This window comes from Parasteatoda tepidariorum, chromosome 4 (assembly GCF_982258835.1).
Source record: "Parasteatoda tepidariorum strain Cologne lab strain chromosome 4, Ptep-v5.0, whole genome shotgun sequence".
Lineage (NCBI taxonomy): Eukaryota > Metazoa > Arthropoda > Arachnida > Araneae > Theridiidae > Parasteatoda > Parasteatoda tepidariorum.
In genome coordinates this window covers 29,071,871-29,096,065 of record NC_141758.1, presented here as the reverse complement: position 1 = coordinate 29,096,065, position 24,195 = coordinate 29,071,871, and the positions used below count along the sequence as shown (strand labels likewise).

The window sequence follows — 24,195 nt, the reverse complement described above, 5'->3', positions numbered from 1 at the left end:
TGTAAACAATCTATTGAAGAATTAAACATTTTGTGCCATAATTTACGTAAACATGATAATATGAGCCAGAAGCGAATACATTGTGCTTAACACATATGACATTACAAGATAATGAAATGTAGCAGTGATACAAATTTTTTTTAAAAAAATGGGGGATCATAGGGCTGTCTCGAATTCGAAGAACCAGGGCAAGAGGTTACATAACGATTCGCTGAGGTGCCTGAATTTATATCCGATAACCACATTGGGTGCTTTCAAAACGCATTAACGATTAAAGAGAAAAGGAAAAAAAAAAGCACGAGAAAAACAACTTTCGCTTTCTAAACTTTTAATCCCTAATCAGATCATTATTTTACATCAAGCTAATGAAAAGCAAAATAAATACAAACAATTTAGATTAAAAAGCATTTAAAGTTACCGTCATTCGCAGTAAATCCAAGTAATCCATTTTGGACAGGTTGGTTCAATCTCGCGCAAATAATTCGAATGTCTGAAATTCCAACTTTCTTTTCGCCGAATATTTTCTCCTCATATTCAGTCCAGTGCTCCAAATTTTCTATCGGCTGTATCTATTGTTCTTGTTTAAAGTAAAAGGGGGAAAAAAAGATGCACTTTCACGCTACGTCAACCAAGCCATAAAGTTAAATGGCGTTTTTGGTTTGTGACAGAACGACAACTTGCCCAGTAAGGCCTGTCCGTGGCCTTCGTGTGTGTTCAGGGTCGCAGGAGAAATCCCTGTTTTTGTCACTAGTGTCACGGCATTCAGCAATTAATATTCAGAGGAGCATCTTCTTAGAGATAAGTTAGAGGAAGAAGAATTTCCGTGAGGTTCTATTTTGCCTTATCTTCTCCCTAAGATGGCCTAATTTTTTTATTTGTTTGAAGGACGATTTTCCGATGTGGTTTCGCAGGGTGCAAAGAAATGGCACTTGAAGCAAACTTTTATTTTATAAATCGCGGTCTTGAAAACATTAAAACTAATGAAGTTTACTTTTCTAGTCCTTGGTCTTTTAATTATGTAACAATATTTCATGAATGATTTTTACGCTTTGAAAACATTCAAACGCTCAAAACAAGATCAATATTTATTGAAAGGAAATGAATAATAGAAACTATTGATTAAGATTAGAAGTCATTATTTTCTCTTCAAATTTTAGATCTTATGTTCAATGAAAATTTATATAGAGGACAAATTCTAACTATTTTAAGGCGTTAATAACATAGGAGTTGAAAATTTGTATACAAAATCGGGTTTTAGAAGAAAAATTACAGTTACCAAATTTTAGCTTTTGGAGGAAGATTTTTCCAAACGGAATTAAAATGGCAAATAACCTCTTCCTGCGAAGTGGACGAATATGCTTTTCTTGCCTTGATCTAAGATATTTCGTGGGGAAAAAGGTAGATAAATTGAACTTAAAAGGATATACATACCTGCCAACTTTCACTCTTTCCGAGAATGGATTTTCAGAGTGGTTGTAAAACAATAAACGAAAAACAATCTAACTCAAAAAATATTAATATTTTGATCACGTTGGAATTCGCTTGGGCTAGGATTGATATATTTATTGTAATTATTTATATGTAGTCGTGATCAAACTCATTTATAATTATCATTATAATTCAGAAAGTTAATTGGAATAACTACCTATAATATATTGGAATAATTTAAAATGGTATTGCTACCATTTTAAATATGAAAATAAAATCTTCCGGAAGGGTTGGCAGGTATGTAATGGTGCATCTTGTATGACTTTAGATAAAATAGATTATGCATATTTTTAACATAATGTGGTAAATACGAAGATATTTTTCATTTGAATTAATTTTATAGGATATAAGATTAATTTAGCAGTAAAAAATGTCCCCAAAATCAGAACATTTGAACCTAATTCGTTTACAAGATTAATCTTCATAAACCTAAATAATCTTATGTTTTTACCAGTTAATTATATATTAAAAGTTTTAATGAAATTTATGTTTTTATTTATTTTTTGGAGGTTTAATATTTTTAAAAAATATTTATGATGTGATAAAAACTAGTGCTTAACTTATTTCAGTTTGGCATTTATTTGGGATTTGGACATTTAACTAGGTAAATGAGGACCTTTTCTTGTCCATCATGAATGAAAGCAGTGATAATTGCGACGTATACGTTAGATAGCAAATGATGTCAATAAAAATACATATAATACATGCGACAACAAAGGGAATCTTGGTGCAAAATATCAAAAATTTGCATAATTGAGAGATAGTATAAGGAGAAAGTAGGAAAAAAATACCACAGTGAGTGATTAGCATAGAATATTTAAAGTGGGTGATTAACAAAGTAATTGGTAAATTTATAAACAATAAAGTGATAATACAAATACGACAATTTAACATTTATGTGTTGCAGACAAAATTGTTATGTTGAAAAGTCAAATGGAAGACGGTATTTATTTAGATTTATATGGTACAACCCACACTTGCAGGGTAGTGGGTTCAATTAAGACTTATTAAATATTGTCCATTAGGAGGATGGTTACCACAATTCAGAGAAAGCACATTCAGAGCAGCGGCAGCACATCCAGGGTTACTGCGGGATTCTAGGCCACAGGTCGTTTTTTTTGGGTGATACCGCTTGGCCAGTAGGCCCCCATTTATTTGGAATTCGTATAAATCAAAATATATAAATAGCACACTGGTTGTTGTATCCTATTAAAAATGTAAAGCCTACGATCTTAAAAAATTGAAAAGTGGTAGGTACTTTTGTAATTTTATAACATGCATTGAGCAGCCTACCCAATTCTGAATTTACAAATATTATTGTTCAACTCCGTAACCTTATAATTTTGAACCCAACCCAAAAGACAGGGGAAAGCCTGGATCAAGCATTGGGACAAATTAGCCTTTGTGATGAGCCAATTAGGGAATTTAACCACATTTGCGTTGAAGGAGATAAAAACCAAGAAAACCTCCCATGGTTAGCTTGACTACAGTAGGATTCTAACCCATGATCCGTCTACCACTGAGGATTATTTACATCAGCACGGTGCGAGCCGGGAACAGAATTCGTATCAACAGCTACCACTGGGATTTTAACATGGGCAACCTTATTGGAACGCAAACTATATGACTCTATCCATACCTGCCAACTTTTAATCCCTTCCATTATGATTTTTCCCAGTGGTATTAAAAATGGAATAAAAATTTTAATTTTAAGCAAAAAAATACGTTCTATTTGAAAAAGCTTAAGCTGCCTACCATGAAGGTAACACATATTAATATATATGCTTAATTTTTTTAAGAATAGTGGTGATGAAAATCATTTAAAAATTTAGTTTATAAAAGAAAAAATATTATATATTTACTACCACTTTAAATATAAAAATTAAATTTTACGCCAAATGCGTAAAAGTTGGCATGCATGCTCTATCTCCAGAGAGCCACCTAAGTAGGTACGCTAAAAGAAATAGGAATAATCTAATGAATTTGTATTGACCAACAAATATTTGCAATCGCAGATAGAAATGTCTAGACGTGAAAACAGACGAACTAAATTTCTAAAATAAAATTAAACCCTATAACATTTTCATCAATATTATAAATTATTTGTGCCTATTTTTTATTTACAGAAAGCAGCAACCATGTAAAGCCATATTATAATTAAAATTTTAATGGTTTAATTATAAATATAATAAGGATTTCTGATTTTTAAGATTAATGTATTAATAATTTTAATTGTGAATTTCCCGTTTTAAAACTGTCAAAGGTGATAGTTCTTATTAAAGAGCAAAAATTAAAACCTAGTTGAAATGATCAAATTAATAACGAAATAGAAGTCTTAAAGTAAATGTCTTAAAACGGTCGCCCTTGACCCGATAATTTAAGATTCAAGAATATTAACTGTAAAAGCCGAATTGACTTTTCAGTCAGATTAAGATCAATTCAACGGAATTTAAGAAAATCAAATGCAAAAGATAAGGAGGAAATACCATTTTTTTCTAATCATGAATAATTCATATTTTTTTAAGTAAAATACATTTTTTTTAAATGTAACTTTATAATACTCTGCACCCTTTCTACATGTACAAATTAAATTACATAAATAATCTTTATGTTCAGTTATGAAGTGGTTATCAGGAAAATAATATTTATTAAGCTCATAATAAATCAAGTTTAAAACTAAAGCATTAGAAATGAAGCAGACAATAAACGCAACTTTAAAAAAAAAAAAAAAAAAACGAAATAAATATAAAAACGAAAATGCTTATGTCGAGACGCAAGTTTCACATATTGACAAATTTACTGAGCTTCTATCAATCAGTATTAAATTCGCCTTAATTTGGAATCGGTTTGCTAGCTATATTTAATTTCAAGGTCAGAGAGAATTAAAATCTAGTCAGATGTAAGGTTATTTCCCCCATTTTTTTCAACGAACAAAATTGCCAAATTGCGCTTAAAAACTTTCTATTCATTCACTAATATACGGTAGGTGTAGACATTCGTAGTAAACCGATATAAGTTATATTTCTTCGTAATTAATTTTTTCCTTACCTTGTTATGTTTTTGAGATAGAAACATTAATTCGTTAATTTACCAACAGGGGACACCTCAGGAACTCTAATTAAGTAGTAAATAGCAGCTTTGCTGTATCGAAGACACCACTTATATAAGACACTCGGAAGACAAGTTTAGAGGCTGAGAGATAAAATTTGGTTCACTTTTAGAGGTTCAAATTCGCCCGAAACCAAAAATCAATCGGAGTTTTTTTTTGGTACAACCTGAACATAAAAAAAAGAAACTTTAAGCTTTAAAATCTATAAATATGTCAGATTAAGGTCCAAATTTTAAGATGTAAAGAAATATTTTTAAAAGCCTAATTCAGGATATAGTACATTTAAATTGTTTATACTGTAATAAATAAAACAGATTTTTCATAAAACAGAACAGATATCTGTTTAATATAAATGAGGTAAAACAGCACGTGCACTCGTATATAAAAATTTTGATATTTTGCCAGGCCTGTGTGCTAAATTACAATCCAAATACCTTTAACAACTCGCTCTATTTTTGGAGATTTTCCTCTTGGCTGTAATTGGTTTAATTACAATGCAAGATTTTTATTTCTTTTAAAATTTATTATCTAAACTAAATAAAAGTTAAGAATTTGTTTTTTTTTTTTTTTTTTAAATTTAAAGGCATATCAAACAGAAGAGTCGGTCGTTGAAAGCGGCTGGATAGGGAAATTGGGGGCCCTGACTGGTATACACTATAGTGCGGCTGATATAGGGATGTCAACTGCTCTAGCTTTCCTCAAAAGTTTCAATAAATTGGTAGCGAATAGTAAAACTTGTAGAATAAGGATAACTGCACTCACAAAGTGTCTACACGACATAATAAATTGCAATAAATTTGCATTTCACATGATACCTTGAATACTTCATGAAAAAATTACTTAACACGTTCACGCCGGGAAAAGTGAAAATACTGGTACGGGAAAAGAGAAAATACTGGTAGAAGAACTATTTCAATATTAGATAATATTCGGGAGGAGTTAATCTATTCTTAACAATAGCAATTCACTGTAAGGAAATTTATCACGGCGAAGAAGCAATTCCATATAAAAATTGCATCCGTTAAAAACAATTGGAAGTTATGGATTTTTATTATTCCCGGAAAAAAATTAAAAAATGAAATTTATTGTTACCAGTTTTTACTCTGGTGCGCTGCCAAGATGAGACAATCCAGCGTGACCCACCGGTTGGTCACCCCGTCGTGAACGCGTTAGAATTGAGAATACTAAACTAAAAATAACTTAAATTTCGTAACCACTAGAAAATATTTTTTTCACAAAGCGAAGCAAATTGGCATTTGTACCGATACAGGAATGCCAACTGCTGCGCTTTCTGCAAAAGTTTTAATCAATTGGTAAAGAATTAAACAGTAAAACTTGTAATATAAGGATAATTACACTTAAATTTTAAGATTATCATCTCAAAATAACTGCAATAAAGTTGCATTTTATATAAGACTTTGAATTTTCGATTCGTAGTGGTAGAAAAATTACTCAAAATAAAAAATAATAAACTTCAAAAAAAAAAAAAAAAAACTTACATTTCTTAACCACTAGAAAATATTTTTTTACAAAGTGGTGTAAGTTGGCAACACCGCTTTTATGCACTTGGTAACCCCTCAAGCGCCGAAACTCTCGTTCTCCCTCGGATACCTTTTCCAAGATGATAAGCACTGGTAGACTAATTACTTCAATTTTTGAATTTATTTCGGTGAACAAAGACGTTCATGTTCGCCAAAATGTATTACATATATTAATAGTGGTATTTTGACCCGAAATTATGCATTAGCAATATAATATAAGCTTAGCTTAAGCACTTATTCTTCACCACTTTCTTTCCAAAAAAAGAGGTACTTTTTATATGACTGGAAAATGTTGTGCAAATGCAGTGTCAACAAAGAATGGGTTAATGGTTCCCAAAAAATTTTACTGAATGACACTCATTATCTTCTCTCTTAAATGTGTATATTAAATCTTTTCATTAGCTCTGACATATCTATCTTTGAAATCTAACTGATTAAACTTAAAAAAAAAAAAAAGAACTAACTGGAGGAAACGGAAAGTGATAAAGTGAAAAACACGAAAAAATATGAAAGTGTGACTTAGTGACAACGGATTTATTCTATTTTTTTCTTCCAATTATTGGTGCATGAAGCGAGAGAAACTCGAACGACGAACCGATAGATTATGAACGCCTTCTCACTCAACTTCATTGACTACATAGTGATTGCTAGATTACTCAAGCGAGTACCCTCTTAATATATTTATCCTGTCCAAATGCGAACAAAAAATGTATTCCATTCAAACTCAGCTACGATTCTTTTCGTGCTTAGGTTGGCAATGACACGCTTTGTAGAGGAATTAAAAGGATGAATTGCTGGTTACTGAATTTATTTTATCACTAGTATGATGACCTTTTTTGAAAGTTAATCGTTATGGAGGGCTATTCTGTACAGGAAAAAGGCCATTATTTTATGAATGCACCACCCTATTTAGCGGGCGGAGATCGCTTCATCAAGCATCATTGTTTGATGAGTAAGAAATAAAACGTTCTAATTTTTTTTATATGCCTTTTTTTAAGCCTTGATCATGTTCTTATGTAAGAGCCTTGATATAGTTATGATTTGTTCATAAATATCAATCATATATTTTTCAAACTACTTGGAAATCTCGCAGTTTCAGAAAATATGTTTTCTAGTGGTAAAAGTAGCAGTGGTATTTAAAATAATTGGAAGGTAAAGATTTTTATTTTCCACTAACTTTAACCCCTTGGGGACGGATCATTCAGAAAAGCATTAGTACGAAATCAGAATCAAGCTGTAATTAAATAAAAAACGGTAACTTTAATGTAGTCGTTGCTAATTTGGCAGACTTACCTTGCTTTTACTTTAATTACTGTTAGTTTAATCATATATATAATCAATGTTAATTCAAATTATAACTAAATAGTTTTATTTTGAACAAAGTAATGGTGAATTAAATAAATCAAACAATTATAACTCCACCCACAAATAAACTGCTTAAAAAATACTTTAATTACCAGTTTTATCTTTTTGCCCTGATTGATACGGTTTTATGCTGGCACGTATTTGTGACAGTCGGCGCGAAAGGGTTAAATAAGTAAAACCTATGTATATGAAAGTCAATTAAACGTATGGTCGTGATTCAGTACCAAAATCTTGAAACGGACAAATACATCAGACACAGTGCACCGTTTTATTAAGCAATATGACATAATGAAGGTTTCAAATTAACATATTAAATTCTGCTTAAAGCAAACATTATTAAACATTATAAAAGTAAAAGGAAAAACGATAGCCTCACTTATATTAAACTTTTATCTTTTATTATGTAATTTATCTACCTCACTGATTGTTCTGGACACGAAATAAGGACATGAAGGCATACCTGCCAACTTTTACGCATTTGGCGTAAAATTTTATTTTCATATTTAAAGTGGTAGTAAATATATACTAATTTTTCTTTTATAAACTTAATTTTTAAATGATTTTGATCACCAATATTCTTAAAAAAATTAAGCATATACATTGATATGTGTTATTATCATAATTGTCAGCTTAAGCTTTTTCAAAAACAACGTATTTTTTGCTTAAAATTGAAATTTTAATTCCTTTTTAATACCACAGGGAAAAATCATAATGGAAGGGATTAAAAGTTGGCAGGTATGTGAAGGTCTTGCTTGGCTCAGCTACCCAGCTCTGTTTGATAAGTAAGTGTGGTCGTGGCTTTATCTAATATAAGTTTAAAAAAATTCTGTTTCTTAAAAAAAAAACCTTCTACTTTCTTTGTGTCTAGAAAATAATATTTCTCTCAAACCTCTAATGTTGGAGGGTATATGGGCTAGAGATGAGTTCGGACTCACTTTTAGAGGTCAAAAATCCGAAGAATTTTATTTTATAATCGTCGTTGAACAACCAACCCAATTTTGGTTAATGACTACAAATGTTCAACTCCGTAGCCTTATAACATTGAAGCAAATTAAGAAGACAAGGGAACTCCTACACCAAGTATTGGGAGAAATTTGCCATCATGGTGGACTTCTTGATAGAACTAGCCCTCATTTTTGTTACAGAGGAAAACCACGAAAATCACCCCTGATTAACCTGACGAAAAGGGGACTTTTACCAATGATTCGTCTACCACTGCCAAAAAATTTTAATCGGAGTCCGAGATACATAGGATTACTTAGAGCCAGAGTCCCCTCGAGATATACGTCAGATAAAAGCCAAATTTTGCGGTCTCGCTATTAGGAATTTGCTGCTTTATATACTTAATACCTGAACTTTTAGACTTTATATACTTAATAATTGAACCAAACTTTTGTTTAAAAGCAATAAAAAGTTTATGAAAACCTTTTTCAGTAAACGGGCCCGTCTCATTTCTAATATGGGCATGTTCAACAGTAAACTAGCAAGCGAAATATAGAATCAAATGAGAAAGCCAAATAAGAACAATAATAATTGTTCAAAAAATTTTTTATTTAAGTTTTTATCACTCATTTTACAGTTTACCATGTTTTTTTCGCTATCGAAATCATCATAAAATACCTCAAGGTTTTTCCTACCTTAAACTATCAATTTCTATTAAACGTAGTTAAAGAGTACCATTTATAAATGTCATTTCAGTTCCTGCTAATTCGTTCCGAATGCATAATTAGAAGCATCAATAACAACTAAAAAACCTAGTTACAAGTCTTCAGACATAATGTTAGTTTCCTCTCGAGTTTTTGAACATCAAAACAGATAGCTATTTTTAAATCTAATCATATTTCGATTTTCAGTCCATTACTTAATGATATGAATATTTCTATTTCGATGCGACCTACAAAAATGCAGTATTAATCACTTCCTGAAAAAGTGGGCTTTTCGCCTATGGAAGTATCTTCTTTGCGACTATTTTTATCGTTGTCATCAAACGGTAATTAATCGAGTTTAATAATGTGAAGGCAGGCATGGGTTTCTAAAAACCTCATTATTAAGGAATAAAATGTATTTTTAACTAATTTATATGTCCCCAGTTCGTTGCTTATGCTGTAATTGCAGCGTCTTATTAAAATTGATATAGTAGTAGAAGTAATTAAGACATTTTCGACTATTTTTAGCAAGAACGAGATATTTGACACAGAATGTTAACTATTAAGTAACAACGAAGATACCAACTTGGTACACTTTGTTTTTTAAAAAAATTTAGTGGTAACGAAATTTTGTTATTCTGAGTTTAGCATTTTTCATTTTAAATAATTTTTCTACCACTGCATATCGAAAATTCAAAGCATCACATGAAATCCAACTCTGTTGTGGAATGCAATCATATCGTGGTGACACTTATGAAAAGTAAGCGTTGTTACCTTTATCTTATTAGTTTTTGCTATTTAATTCACTACCAATTTATTCAAACTTTTACAAATGGCGTCCTTGAGTAGTAATAAATATTTTGAAAACTGCAATCTATGTTATATTTAAACACAAACTATTTTTTTACGCTTTAAATTTAAACTCGTGCACTGTTAGAATTTTCAGTCTAAAATTATGGTTAAGCATACCCTCCAACTTATGAGGATTGTGAAAATAATTCTTTCTAGTGGTAGCGAACCAAAGTAGAAATTTTTAAAGCAAATGGATCTCTCATAAAACTTTTATCAGAACTTAAGAATCTAGCCATATGGCCTGCACTTTTATAAGTAATAGTGGACAAGTTACGCTAAAATTAATTTTTTTTTAAATATTAAGACATTAATTTTGCTACCGTCTGAAAAGGAGATTTCTGAAACTACGGAAATTCCGTAGCAGTTGGAGGGTATGGTTAAGTAACCAACAGCAATCTGTCCATCCAGTCCAATTAACCGTAACGCTTACGGTAAAGAACATTTTTACCTTAACGGTTTGAAACCGCTTACAATCTTGTTAAAAAAATCTTGAATACAAAATTAAATCTTGAATACAAAAAAATCTTGAATACAAAAAAATCTTGAATCGAAAAAAAAATCTTGAATACAAAATTATACACTTTTTTAACCATTTACAACTAGCATTGTTTTAAAACAGTAAAAATAACCATCTTTATGCAGTTGCCATCTATTCGTAAATGAGAGTAAATTATTTTAATGGTTCGGGGTCACGATTTGGGAGGTGCAGGATACTAAAAACTCTTCATTTGTTGAAGGGAATGGAAGAAATATTGTGGTGCCATCGCTGGGACTTCCCCTGTCAGTTATAAGATTGCCAAATTAGCCCTCTCAGCTATAATATGTACCAGACCAAGGAACGAAATGGCTTCATTAGGTGGGCCTGGCTGGTGCGCTAAAAATCTGATTGTTTAACAGTATTAGGTGTTAGTAATAAATAAACTGTTTTTCTCAGAGATTGTAGTTTGGATACCATCATATTAATGATTATTTGATTGTTTTGTTTGAATATGGTAAAATAACAATAAACCCTTAAACGGGCTCTTTATTTCTAGTAAAGGTAAATTAAAGTATTTTTGGAATTGAAATTGTTTTAAGAACAGTAATTGATATTAAAAAAAAACTCATTTAGTTTATAAAAATGCCATTTTTTTGGTGGTAAATATATTTAACATGACCTATTAGGAACTTACTGTCTTTTATTTTTCTTTATTTATAAAATAAATTCCTTAAATGCTACAAACTTCAAAAGGAATTATGTATTTTATAACTTTTATACGTTTTTTAAAAGTGACAAATGGTTACCAATTTTATTCAAACTCACTTCAAGAAAGCTGAAGTTATTGAAAAATGGAAACCTAAATTAAAAGTGGTAAAACGTGGTGGTAAGTATACTAACCACGGCCTTCAAAAGAGTTATATAAATTGTTTATAACCATTCTTCCGAGGAATTTCAAACAGTGTGTTTGCTAGTTTAAAGTAAATGGGCTTCAACTTTTCAATTTTTACCAGACCATTGTTGCGATACGTGCAATTCCGCATTTTTTAATTCCGCATTTTTTTTATAACTGCTCTAGTGTTTAGTTAAAATATTTTAAATTTTTCCTTTTTACATAAATTATGGATTTTTTTTAAAAAAAAAAACGTATTTTTTAAACATAAAAATAAAAGTAAATCTAAATTATTTAATCATTTTACCTAAAATATTCTCAATATGGTACATGACATACTCATTAAACTATTAATAGTTGCAGCTTCAATAACTCAATTTCAGCAATTGTCAGCATTAATTAAATAAATTTAAACAACGTTATGTCTTTTCAGCGGAAGTGTATTCTTTTTAGCAATCTCTCCCGCAGCCATAAAATATAAATTAATCAGGTTTCATAGTGCGAAAGCTGATTTCTAAAAATTTAATTACCAAGAAACAAAATGCATTTTTAATGAATTTATGCAGCTGGTTGATTATGGTTGCAACACGCGCATACACTTGTGCGTAATTCCGCGCAACACGCTTTGCGGGATGTCTTTTTTTTTTTTTTTTTTTTTTTTTGCAATTCAAACCCGTTGGGAAATGATCGTAACGGGTGCTGCACTTGTTAGGTGGTGAGGGATTTATATTTTTTGGGATGGATTTATGAGCGTGAGTTCCCGCGACGAGAGAGACGCGAAATGATGTAACTGAGTTTTATCTCTTTTTAAGACAAAAAATTTATTTCCGTTGAGGGATTGTTGTCTAATTGCGTAACAACTGCGAATGATCTCATAAAATTATTTTTATTTTCTTATTTCTAAGCAAACAGACTATTTTTTTTTCACGTTGCTGTCAACAAATAAAAAATCTGTTTCGTAAATACAAACTTTCCAGATTTTAACACGTTCACGCCGGGTTGACCCACCGGTGGGTCACGCTAGATTGTCTCATCTTGGCAGCGCACCGGAGTTAAAACTGGTAACAATAAATTTCCTTTTTTAGTTTTTTTCAGGGAATAATAAAAATCCATAACTACCAATTGTTTTTAACGGATGCAATTTTTATATTGAATTGCTTCTTCGCCGTGAAAAATTTCCTTACAGTGAATCGCTATTGTTGAGAATAGATTAACTCCTCCCGAATATTATCTAATATTGAAATACTTCTTCTACCAGTATTTTCTCTTTTGCCGTACCAGTATTTCCACTTTTCCAGGCGTGAACGTGTTAATGAGGGATTTTTTGTTACCAGTTTTCACTCTTTTCCGTCTTGATATATATGGGCTTTCAGCCCTGTCTGGGATCCATCTCTGAGGATGATCCGAAGACGTGTCATAACAATGTTGATCCTCTCCAGAGGGGACCTCATTTATGAGGCCACTTCTTCTGTTTAGACATAGATCTGAAGGAGAAGGAAATTTTCTCCAGATCCCGTGATAGTGGAGGTAGTAAAACGGAATTTAAATTCAAATTTCAGACAGAAACATTCGTAGTATTTAAAGGAAACCTATACGGACTTCAAAGACAGTAATACACATTAATATATATGCTTAATTTTTTAAAAAAATAGTGGTGGTCAAAAAGTTTATAAATCAAATTTATAAATGCAAAAGATTACATAGAAAGCAAACATTTTACTACCACTTTAAAGATAAGAATAAAATTTTACGCCCAATGCGTAAAAGTTGGCAGGTAAGCAAATGGTATTGCTCAGATTTTACGAGCACGTATATATCGCATGCAGAGATGCCAACTGCTCCGGACACGCAAAAATAATTTAAAAAAAAAACGGTAAATAACTACGAAATATATTTTGCAAATATTTGAATAATTTTTGCTTGCTTTATAAAAAGTATAACGTGACATCTGTACAATAAAGTGGGGAATTATATAAGCCTATGAATTATTTAGAAATAGTGGTGGATGAAAATCTACTAATTTGAATTTATTAAACCAAGAATCACAATTGATAAACTACCATTTTAAAATCTATATTTGTTGTCCGGAGCAAGTTGGCATCTTTGCGCATGTACTAAAAAATAAGAGTACATTGTATACTTTACACAAGGCTCCTGCAGGTCTTAGAAAAATAAAATGGTGACTATGAAAACGTGAAAAACATCAATCATTTAGCCCTTTTCCGACGCACTTTTAACACGTTCAAGCAGAATTTTTACTAAACATATTTTCCATTTTTTTTCTCATTATTCTGTATTAATTTTGGTCAAAATAAATGAAAAATAATATATTTAGCATTTTAATAGTTAATGGTATTGAAATACATCGTGAAACACTGGAGCATTATTTATATTTTAATTTTTGAATTAATAATTTTTTTATACAATACCATGCCTAACCTAACCTGACTTTTATATAAGATCTGATAATTATAGAGTAAAGTTTTAAATTCAGCTAAAACTAAATAATATTCGACTTTTTTTCATAAAATTTTATTTCATTACGGCTTTTAATATTGTGAGGAGCTAATACTTCTGAGTTGTTTACTATACTCTTCTCAGAGAAATTTCAGTACAGTTGTTTCATAACAAAGGGAAAAAGAATTTTTGCAACACATTTAGTAATATGAAGTTCAGTTGAGTAATACTTTTTATTAAACATTTATAGGTGATCTAAGTGATACAAGAATGTTAATTTTTTTGTTCATTTTTTTGTTTTTATTTTTTTACGCCAAGTAAATTTATTGATAATCAATTGATCTTTTCACGCTTTTGGAGAGAGAAAAAAAAAGGTTTTCTGTACCGTTACATTCCAAGTTAGAATTAACTGCCCAAAAATAAACTTTAGGAAAATTTTTAAGGTAAAAGAATTTACGAATGCTTAAGTAATAGTTGATGCGGAACAACAGCCTCGCCATTTTAAGATTAAAAGAATAGAAAAGATTATAGTTATTAAAGGTAAAAATGTTCACTTTTCTATCTTCTTTAAACGAAAAAAAGCCCCTAAGAAAACAACTCTTGCGGTTATTATGATAACTTCCTTTAGATGTAAAATCCAAATTGAAAAACATGATTACCTATTTCAGTGATAAAAATTTTAACTGAGAAAATTATTTACGTGAATATGTGAATTATTTTTTAATAATTCGATATAGTAATTTTGAACTTAATTATAAAATCTTTTCTCTGTAATAGCCTTGATCCCCGAAGCAAAAAGAGCAGAGATCAACACTCAGTTAATTAAGTGTATATGCCTACGGCTTTTGTTGCAGCAGAAACGAAAAGGTAAAAATCATAGTTGTAAACAAGCAAATTCACAAATGTATGACAAAAAAGTAAAGAATTTCTGCAATAGCCAGTTTTTTTTCCTTTTTATTTTTATAACGGGTTGAATATCTGACTCAATTCTGTGTTTACGATAATCAATGTTCAACTTCGTAGTCTCGCAATTTTGAATTCAACCTAGAAGACAGGGGGGGCATTCTAGATCAAGTATCGGAACAAACTAGCCTTCGAGGAGAACCATTAGGTGGTACTAACCCGCATTTTCATTACAGAGAGAGGAAAACCCCGGAAACCTTCCTCGGTTAGCCCGACGGCAAAAGGAATGTAACACATGATCCGTCTACCATTGAGGATATTTTTTTGTCAGCACTAACGTCAGTTCGAGCTGGGGTAGAATTCGTATCAACCTGTCACTGCATTCGAATCTGATTCACCTCATTGGGAGTCGAAAGCTCTGAACCTTAAGCTACAGAGATTCCGTTACAGTTCATTTAAGGCCAGGAACATCCATGGATGAAAGAGAGACGGAAAAGAGGAAACACTAGTAGTTAAGAAATTTCAGTTTCAACTAGTTTTCGGGAGGAGCAAATCTATCCACTTCTTCAAACTATTCAACAATATCTACTTTTTCTTTGGAAAGAAGCAGTTTTATATATATTCTATAATTGTAAAAAGAAATATCTGTTATTACAGAAATTCAATTTTTCTAAAGAAAAAAAATTCTAGAATGAAATGTTTTTCGTATTAGTTTTTGATCTCTTCCGTCTTGGTATATACAGGCTTTTAGCCCTGGAGACGTCATGGAGGTCAGGCAGCGCCTCCTATAACTGAAAGCCTACACACGGTTTTTCGTAGGTAGTCCGATTAGACCACTATGAAGGTACACAAGTTAACGAAAGAAGCGTTTAATTGAAAATCTTGTAAAAATAAGATAGCGGTAGCAAATATAAGTCTAAAAACGTATTTAATTTTTGAATACAATTGGTTTATTTTATTTACTTGTCAACCACTACAGATTCAATTCTCAAATATATGTGATAAATTTCTCTCAATTATTTTTAAAAAAGAATTTGGGTTCATGCTCACAACTAGTTCATTTTTTAAATAGTTTGAGCAGACTACTTATAAAAAAGCGAACCGTGTGGATGCTTTCTGATGTAGGAGGTAATGGGTCAGGGCTCCACAATGTCGAGACCAATAATGTAATTCCATCGTGGTCGGCATGGCACACCGGCTGCCTTTACTTCCCGAACTAAGTGCTATTCATCGATCTGAAGCTGCATTGGTTTCAAGCCAGCATTTGGGATAGAACCTCAGCTATTTAAGCAGCTGTAAGCTGTTGAAGTAATGTGGTATTTCTTTTTTACGAGGAAATTATCTTCATGGTAGATACTTAATTTGTAAACGTTAAATAACAATGAAAACTCATAAAATATTTATAGAACTAAATAAAGAAAACTGCATGTTGACAGAGATGCCAACTGCTCCGGACAAGCCAAAATTATTTAAAAGAAACGGTAAATAACTACAAACTAAATTTAGCAAATATATTTTGCTTTTTAAAAGGTACAGCATGATATAACTACTCAAAAGTGATGAATTATATAAGCCCATGAATTATTTGGAAATAGGGGTGGATAAAAACCTACTAAATTGAATTTATTAAACCAAGAATCACAATTGATAAACTACCACTTTAAAATATATATTTGATGTCCGGAGCAAGTTGGCATCTCTGTGTTGAATCCCAACTTAAAAAATAAATATTTGTGGCTTGTTTAACCCATAAATTCACCACTTTTTTTAAGTCAGAACTATTATACCTGAAGTTTTTGATAAGAATTCAAGTTATTAAGTATATTCCAAATGTAACTATTTATTTTAAATCTTTATAACATAAATAAAAGTAAATTAACAAAGTAAGATAAGTAAAAAAAATTTCATTACATGAAATATAAAAAGTAAGGTCATAAAGTAATATAAAAGTAAAAGTAGTACATTAAATTTTAATGGTCTGTAAGTAAATGGGACACGTTTAAACAAACTAATTTACAAAGAGTTGCTAACTCATTTACATCTTTGACAATAGCTGATTTCTCTGTGACTTTTAGGTTTTGACCTTAGAAAATAAGTAAATAGTGTCACCACCTACACATCCGTTTTCGAAAGTAAATATTGTTAACGCACTTTTATTATGAATAGAATAAAAAGGTTTTCAGAAAACACAGTTTTACATTGCTGTTCAATTAATAGTACTTATGGTTTCTTTTCATGATTACTTATATGGAACTAACTGGTGCTTGAATTTGAAAATGTTGCTGATTCGCTTCTCTGGCGGGAAATAGGTTAAAAAAGATGTTTAATTTAATTCTTTGCACTCGAAAATCTTTCTGCAAGAAAAAAATATATAAAAAAAAAATGACGCAATCACTAAGAATTAACAAGACTAAACTCTCAGTTTGCACATTTAACATGTATAAACATGTAACTTATACAGGAATGTCACAGGCGACTATAAATGTAAAAAACAGTAGAAACTGAATTCAATTTTAATTATTATTATTAATTATTGTGATCATTAATTATTGATTGTTATTAATTACTATTAATTGTAATTATTATTAAATTAATTATCATTAATTATAATTATCATTAATAATAATTATTATTAAATTAATTGTTATTAATTTTAATTATTTATTATTTCCTTAATTACTCAATAGTAACTACCGCCAGGTAATTTAGAGTGCACCCTCAGCAGCAACGGGTTAACTTGTACAAAACGAACAGAATATTAGTATTATTAACATTAGTATAATTAGTAGATAGTATAATTAGAATTATTGAACATCTTAATTATTGTTATTGTAAAGATATAATTTATTCTAAGTCTCCTTTTTAATTTAATTAGAAAAAGAAAAGCAAGCTTTATTAAATCGCCTAAAAATTTATTTATTTCGAGAAAATGAGCGAAAGAAGCAAAATAAAGGTTGTATAACAAGAGCTTTCCCATATTATTATTTCTAAAGTGACGAGAAAGCTTTTTAAATATAAAAAAATGAAGAGAAATGAGAGTGATATTATGGGTAGTGCTAGAAAAAACATCCGGTTTCCCAATAAAGAATAGCAGAGGGGAAAATAATCAATACGCGAGATAAAGTCTATGAAAAAAAAAACATTGTATATTATTCACAGGCTCAGTTTTTTACTAGATAAAACACTAATAACAGTATATATTTTTTCTTATTTTATTTTTCTATGTTTTTAAATGCACTGGAAATAAATAAAAAAATTGCACACTATATTTTCCGTTTTAATTTTGCCATAGCTTAGTCAAGATTGAAATCTTTTTTCATTCGGTTTTGTTTTCATTTGATTTTATTCTATCTTAAAATATTGTTTTACAATTTAAGTACTTAATAAAAACAACATTACATGTTTTGAGAGTATTTGGGAAAATAAACTTTAAAATGCGTAGAGTGCGCAAAAAATAAATAAATATATATATAAATGGATTACTCTTGACAAATGATCGGATGTTCACGTTCTTGTACTCAATCTTAATGGATAGAGGAGGTGACCTCAAATATACTAATTTCAGAGATGCCAACTGCTCCGGACATGCCGAAGTAATTAATAAAACGGTAAATAACTACAAACTAAAATTTTCCAGAATTTTGTTATTTATGCTTGCTTTTTAAAAATTATAGCATGACACAATTATTACTATGTGGTGAATTATACAATCCTACGAATTATTTAGAAATAGTGGTGGGTAAAAATGTACTAAATTTAATTTATTAAATCAAGAATCACAATTGATAAACTACCACTTTAAAATATTTATTTGCTGTCCCGAGCAAGTTGGCATCTCTGATTAATTAGTGCCGATAATATTTAAAGTTAAGAAATCAAACACTAAAATGAACTTTTTCTGAATAAAAACACCAAATTCATGATAAATTCGGGTTTCTGACCTTTGAAACATACGGAGTAGCCGCAATCTAGGAAATATGGCCCATTGGTGAGGAAAGCGGTACAAAGTTTCGTCCCCTTAATAGTAATTTTACTTATTGCGTATCTCGCTATATCTTCAGAACTTTTAAGCTCATAAGTATAAATTTCGTTAATCCTAAGATTCTATGCAAAAAATAACTTTTAGTAAATATTTATTATTTTATTTAATATTATGTGTAAAAATTTTGAGCTGTAAGATATACAGTTTTTTACATCATATTAAAGAATATGATTTTTGAAGGCAAAACACATAGTCGAATAGTTTTTTAGAAATCGTGTTCGATTCGAATCGAATTTTTTAAAATCCAATTTCTCAGGACGTCTAATAATTATATATTTCAGATTCTTTGCAGAATGTTATAATATTTTACACCTGATCGTAATACCTCATAAGACTTGGAAAATTGCATAGATTTAAGATGCCACTTTAAATGTTTTATAATGCTAAATGGAAAGCAGTACTAAAAATAAAATAAATAGCCGTGTTGGAATAGCTCAAATGAAATCTTTGCAATCTCGATAAGCAAAAGTATTTACATTAGTGAAAATAAATAATATTCAACTAAGTACGAGAAAAAAATAGAATATTGAATTGAAATAATTTTATGAGCTAAAAAGTAGTGTAAAAAGCCAACACATAGTAGCTAACCCAATTTCACTTCTCATTTTCAATGAAAAAGAAATAAATAATAAACAAAACAATAAATAAAAATCTAAAAATTGCTTCTATTTCAAGCTAAATTAATGAATATAATTATAACTTTATTGCAAACTTAATGGAACAGTTTTGTAGATAATTTTGCACCCTACAACTTCAGAAATAATAGAATTAATTAAAATAACAATTATTACATCTAACATAAAATCAGTTATTCATCAAGATTTAAATAATAACAGTTATTTTTCAGGAATATTATTCGCTCTCTAAATCTTTTCCAATTCAGATTTAAAAAAAAATATTACAGACAGTTAATTAAAACTAAACAATTGTAATTAAAAATAGCAATATAAGTTTAATGCGAATTCCAGACTTTTTTAACTATAAAAAATATACATTAACAAAAATTGCACAAAAAATCATTAACTATTTTCGCTTACAAAAGACACATCATTTCGTAATTATATGATCATTAAGAAAGTTCATGAATTGTTTGAACTCGCGGTTTCCATGGCGAAGTTATATTTTGATATTGAATCGTTGTTACTTGTAGTATGTTTATAAAACGTACAATGAATAATACAATAAAATTACAGCGTTTTTTGTTTAATATATGCAATACCAAACAGCATAAGAACACAATAGAGTTATTAAGGTCCCATCAGAAGAAATTGTCTCGTTTTAACGACATGTTCTAGAGTCCTTCTTTTTATTTCTAAAAAATTAAAAATCAAGCGGAATGTTTTTAGAATACGGTAAGGTTATGTTACATTTCCACGTAAAATAACGGCTTATGATCAGGGTTTTTTTAATATTTAAATAAAGCGTCATTTTCTTTTGTTACCAATCTATGAAGCTTTTTTTTTTGAAGAAAAAAAGATCAAAACTGCAATGTAAAAGAATAAAGTTGATAGCTTTATATAACAAATATGTTGTATCATAGTCTGCTCAGGTAGGGCTGTCAACTACTACGCTTCTTGCAAATTATTTTATAGAGTGGTAGACAATTAAAAACTAAAGCTTTCAGGATTTTTGGTAATTTTTACAATATTTTAAAAACCTCACCAAGAAAGAAACGGTACAAATTGCTGTTTCATATGAACTTTTGAGTCATTTATATGCAGCGACGTGAATAACAACTTGAAATGAAATTTACGAAGTAAAGAATAATAGATTTACCTAAACACAATCTTATCAAGCAGGGCTGCCAACTTTTTACGCATTTTGTAAAAATTTATTCTAGTGGTAGCTATTTTTTAATGCGGTAAAAATTTTAAAATAATGTTGAGCCCCTTGCTGTCAGGCTAATCGTGGAAGGTTTTCCCCTCCATGTAATGCCAATGCGGGTTAGTTCCATCAAGAGAAGTCCTCCACAAAAACAAATTTCTCCCGATACTTGATCTAGGAGTCCCCTTGTCTTCTGGATTGTGTTCAAAATTACCAGGCTACGGAGTTGAGCATAAGTAGCAGTAAACCCAAAAAAAATTGGGTCGGCTGTTCAACGATGGTTATAAAATAAAATAAAATAAAATAAAGTAAGACAAAAAATAAAAATTTAAATTAAATTAAATATTTAGTTTATTTACTTGAAAATATCCTGTCCGAAAAGAAAAACGTAGTCACCGGCTATATTTTGTATTGTCTTAAATTAATTCTAAATTGAATGTAACCTTGTAGTTATAAATATTGCAATCAACAGCATCCTTGGAGAAGGAAGACTTCAACCTCGCCAAGTAATCAGGTATCCAGATGTCAATTTGTTCCGGACAGCAGAAAAATATTTTCGAGTGGTAGTCTTTTAATGAACGATTCTTCAGTAAGTAAATTCGACTTATAAGGTTTTTTACTCACCACTATTTCTAATTAATCCAAAGGCTTGCGTAGTACGTCACTTGTTACAGTTAAACCGCCTTAAGCGTTTTAAAGAATTTGAAATATAAGCCGAAAATATGCAAATTTTAGTTCGAAATTCTCTACCTTTTATGAAAATATTTTGTCATATCAGGAGCAGTTGGCATTTCTGGATTTGTTTGAAATCTGCCTTTTTATTTATAAAATAGTGGTTGCCAAAAAAAAAAAAAAAAAAAAAAAAAAAAAAAAAAAAAAAAAAAAAAACGGTGGATTTTAAAAGCAAGCAGTTTTATATTTTTAGTAGTTCGTAATATTTTTGGAATAGGTTATTCCAGACTGGCAACACTGTTCGAGAGAGGGTTAATCGAACCACTGAGAGATATTTTTGATTGAAATTATGGTCAACAGTTGAAGCCCTGTGAATATTTAATAAATATATTTTAGTAAAATAAAAACTAAAATAATTACGATGCCAATTTTAATATTTTTTCTAAATAAAATTGCATATTTTAGGTTTAAAAATTAAGATTCTTACTTAAAAAAATATTTCAGGGGTAAAAATGAAAAAGACATTAGACACGTTAATAAATTATCTATTTAAACTGATATAATAGATGCTTATGTTTTAATTTTAATCTATGTTACAACTTAATCTATAAATAATTTTATAATTAAAAAAAGTTAAGTTCCTAAGAATTTATTTATATCTAATCCGCTTAGATAAAACGATAACTGATACGTTAATAATACTATCGATTTAAACTGATTTAATAGATGTTTCTATGCTTGTGATTTTACTTTAAAAAACTACCATTTAATTTATAAATAATTTTAAAAATTTCGTTGGAATAAAACAAAAAGAAAAACAGAGTGTAATTTAAAATACAAGTAGATTGCAAAATCAATCAGAAATAAAAAAAAAAAAAAATTCTTTTTTTAGAGCTTTCTTGTGGGTTCACATACTTGCTTGATTTAAGGTATGATAACGAAATAAATAAAGCAAATTGTAAAAGATAAGGTGAAAATATAAACATTCTTTCTATCATAGATCGCGATAATTAATCATAAAGCAAAAAAAAAAAAAATCAAAACGGTCAGAACCAGCATAATAACAATGAAATTCCCAAAAGAACATAAAAACTTAACAGCTCCATGACACGCCACCTGCTTCGGCGTTAATTTTTTTTACCTTTACGAACGAGCTTCGTTATCAATTAATGAACGTAATCTGAGTATAGAAAATGCAATTAAAGTAAAAACTGGATTCCAAGGTACATAAGAAAACCTGAAAGACTACACACGTACCTAACATTTTTTTAACTTGTCAGGAATTCGGGTGGCGTAATAAAAAAAGGTAAAAGTGTCAAGGTTTCCCACTAGGTAAGAGAATATTTAAAAAAGAATCGCCAAATTGTTGATTAGTGGGAGGACAATAATACTTTTGATTGACGGAATGTGTAAAATTGACTTTCATAAGTATTTAATTATTATTTCTTTATTCTTTTTATTTTTAAAAAATAAAATCTTTTTTGAAAGTTCGTTTGTTATTGCTAGTGATTCAAAATAATCACAATGTAATACTTCACTATACATTTTCCATGTTCAAATTATTATCAGTAAGAAGGCGCTTTTAAAAATTGGTAGAAACTTTATCAAAATACTCGAGAATATTTTTATATTTAATTTCTACTATATTTCTAAACAAACTATGTAAAATAATTGCAGAAATAATTTAAGGAAAAAAAAAACTTTTTTTTTTAAATTTCGTTCTTTTTATGGTGGTGCAATGGCTTGAAGATTTGCAAAGTTTTGTTTTTAAAGTAAAATATAAGAAGTTCATTTTTACCAATTGATTTCATAAACAGTCATTGACTGAAAATTTAAAAGATAAAAGAACATAAATGTATAGGTGGGAAAATTAATAAGTTTTGAAAATTGATTCGGAAAGCATTTTCTAAGAAAAGTTTCATTAAATCGTGATTCATTTGTTGTTATTCAGAACGGTACATTAAGATAAACTTATTCAATAAAAGATTAAACAGAACTCACACGCAACTGGATTAAAATAGAATGTTTAATTAATATTAATATATATTTTTTTATATTATTAAATTTGAAGCTACAAGAATATTTTATTTAATATAAGTAAATATATATAAATCCGAAGGTGGAATGAAATTTTTATTCAATAGTGGAAGCTAATATTTTATTTTATTTTATAGCCGTTGTTGAACAGCGGATCTAATTTCGCTTTTATGACTACTGATGTTGAACTCCTTAGCCTTGCAATTTTGAACCCAATCCAGAAGACTAGGGAAATCCTGCATCAAATAAATATTGGGTGAAATTTGCCTTCGTGGTCGACTTTATGATGAAACTAATTTGCATTTGCGTTCCATGGAGAGAAGTACCACGAAAACTTCCCACGATTAGCCTGATGGTAAGGGGACTCTAACCCACGATCCGTCAACCACTGAGGATATTTTACATCAGCACAGTGGCCCGTGCGAGGTGGGTACGGAATTCGTATAGACAGGCTATATTTGGGATTCGAACCAAGTTCACCTTATTGCAAGGCGAACACTCTATCTCCTGAGCCACCATGGCTGGAAGCTAATATAATTCACCTTATTGGAAGAAATTTTCAGCTACTTTGTTACAAAATTGATACCAGTTTTTTCCAGTTGCGTACGAACCCTGAAGTAGAAAACCGAAAGCAATGATGACTATAAATTTAATCTTCATCTTCTTTTTTAGAGCAAAGATCATGCTCAACAATCAATTAAGTTGCCTGCAATGCATGCCAGGCTGCCGTTTTCCAGAAAGGTTTTATAAAGTGGATAAAAATAAAAATGTAAATATGGAGAATTTTCGTTAATTTTTTTACAAACTTACTGTCTTACGGAGAGTCTACAGTACAAAGTAGCGTTGTGTGTGAATATTTGTATTAGTTATTTGAAAAAGTGGGTAAAAT

General features: G+C 29.9%; 1 protein-coding gene across 3 annotated transcripts in view; it reads right to left on the bottom strand.

The window, feature by feature from the left end:
• The window catches only part of LOC107441602 (rhotekin-2), a 105,410-nt gene that overhangs the window by 31,600 nt on the left and 49,615 nt on the right, over positions 1 to 24,195 (bottom strand). Inside the window, exon 1 of one of the 3 annotated variants that reach the window (XM_071182089.2) lies at positions 419 to 767. The exons of the other annotated variants lie outside the window; for them this stretch is intronic. Coding sequence (XP_071038190.1) covers positions 419 to 448 — 30 coding nt within the window. The 5' untranslated portion in view covers positions 449 to 767. Of the gene's footprint in view, positions 1 to 418; positions 768 to 24,195 lie in introns of those variants that run through there. 3 annotated transcript variants of the gene reach the window in all.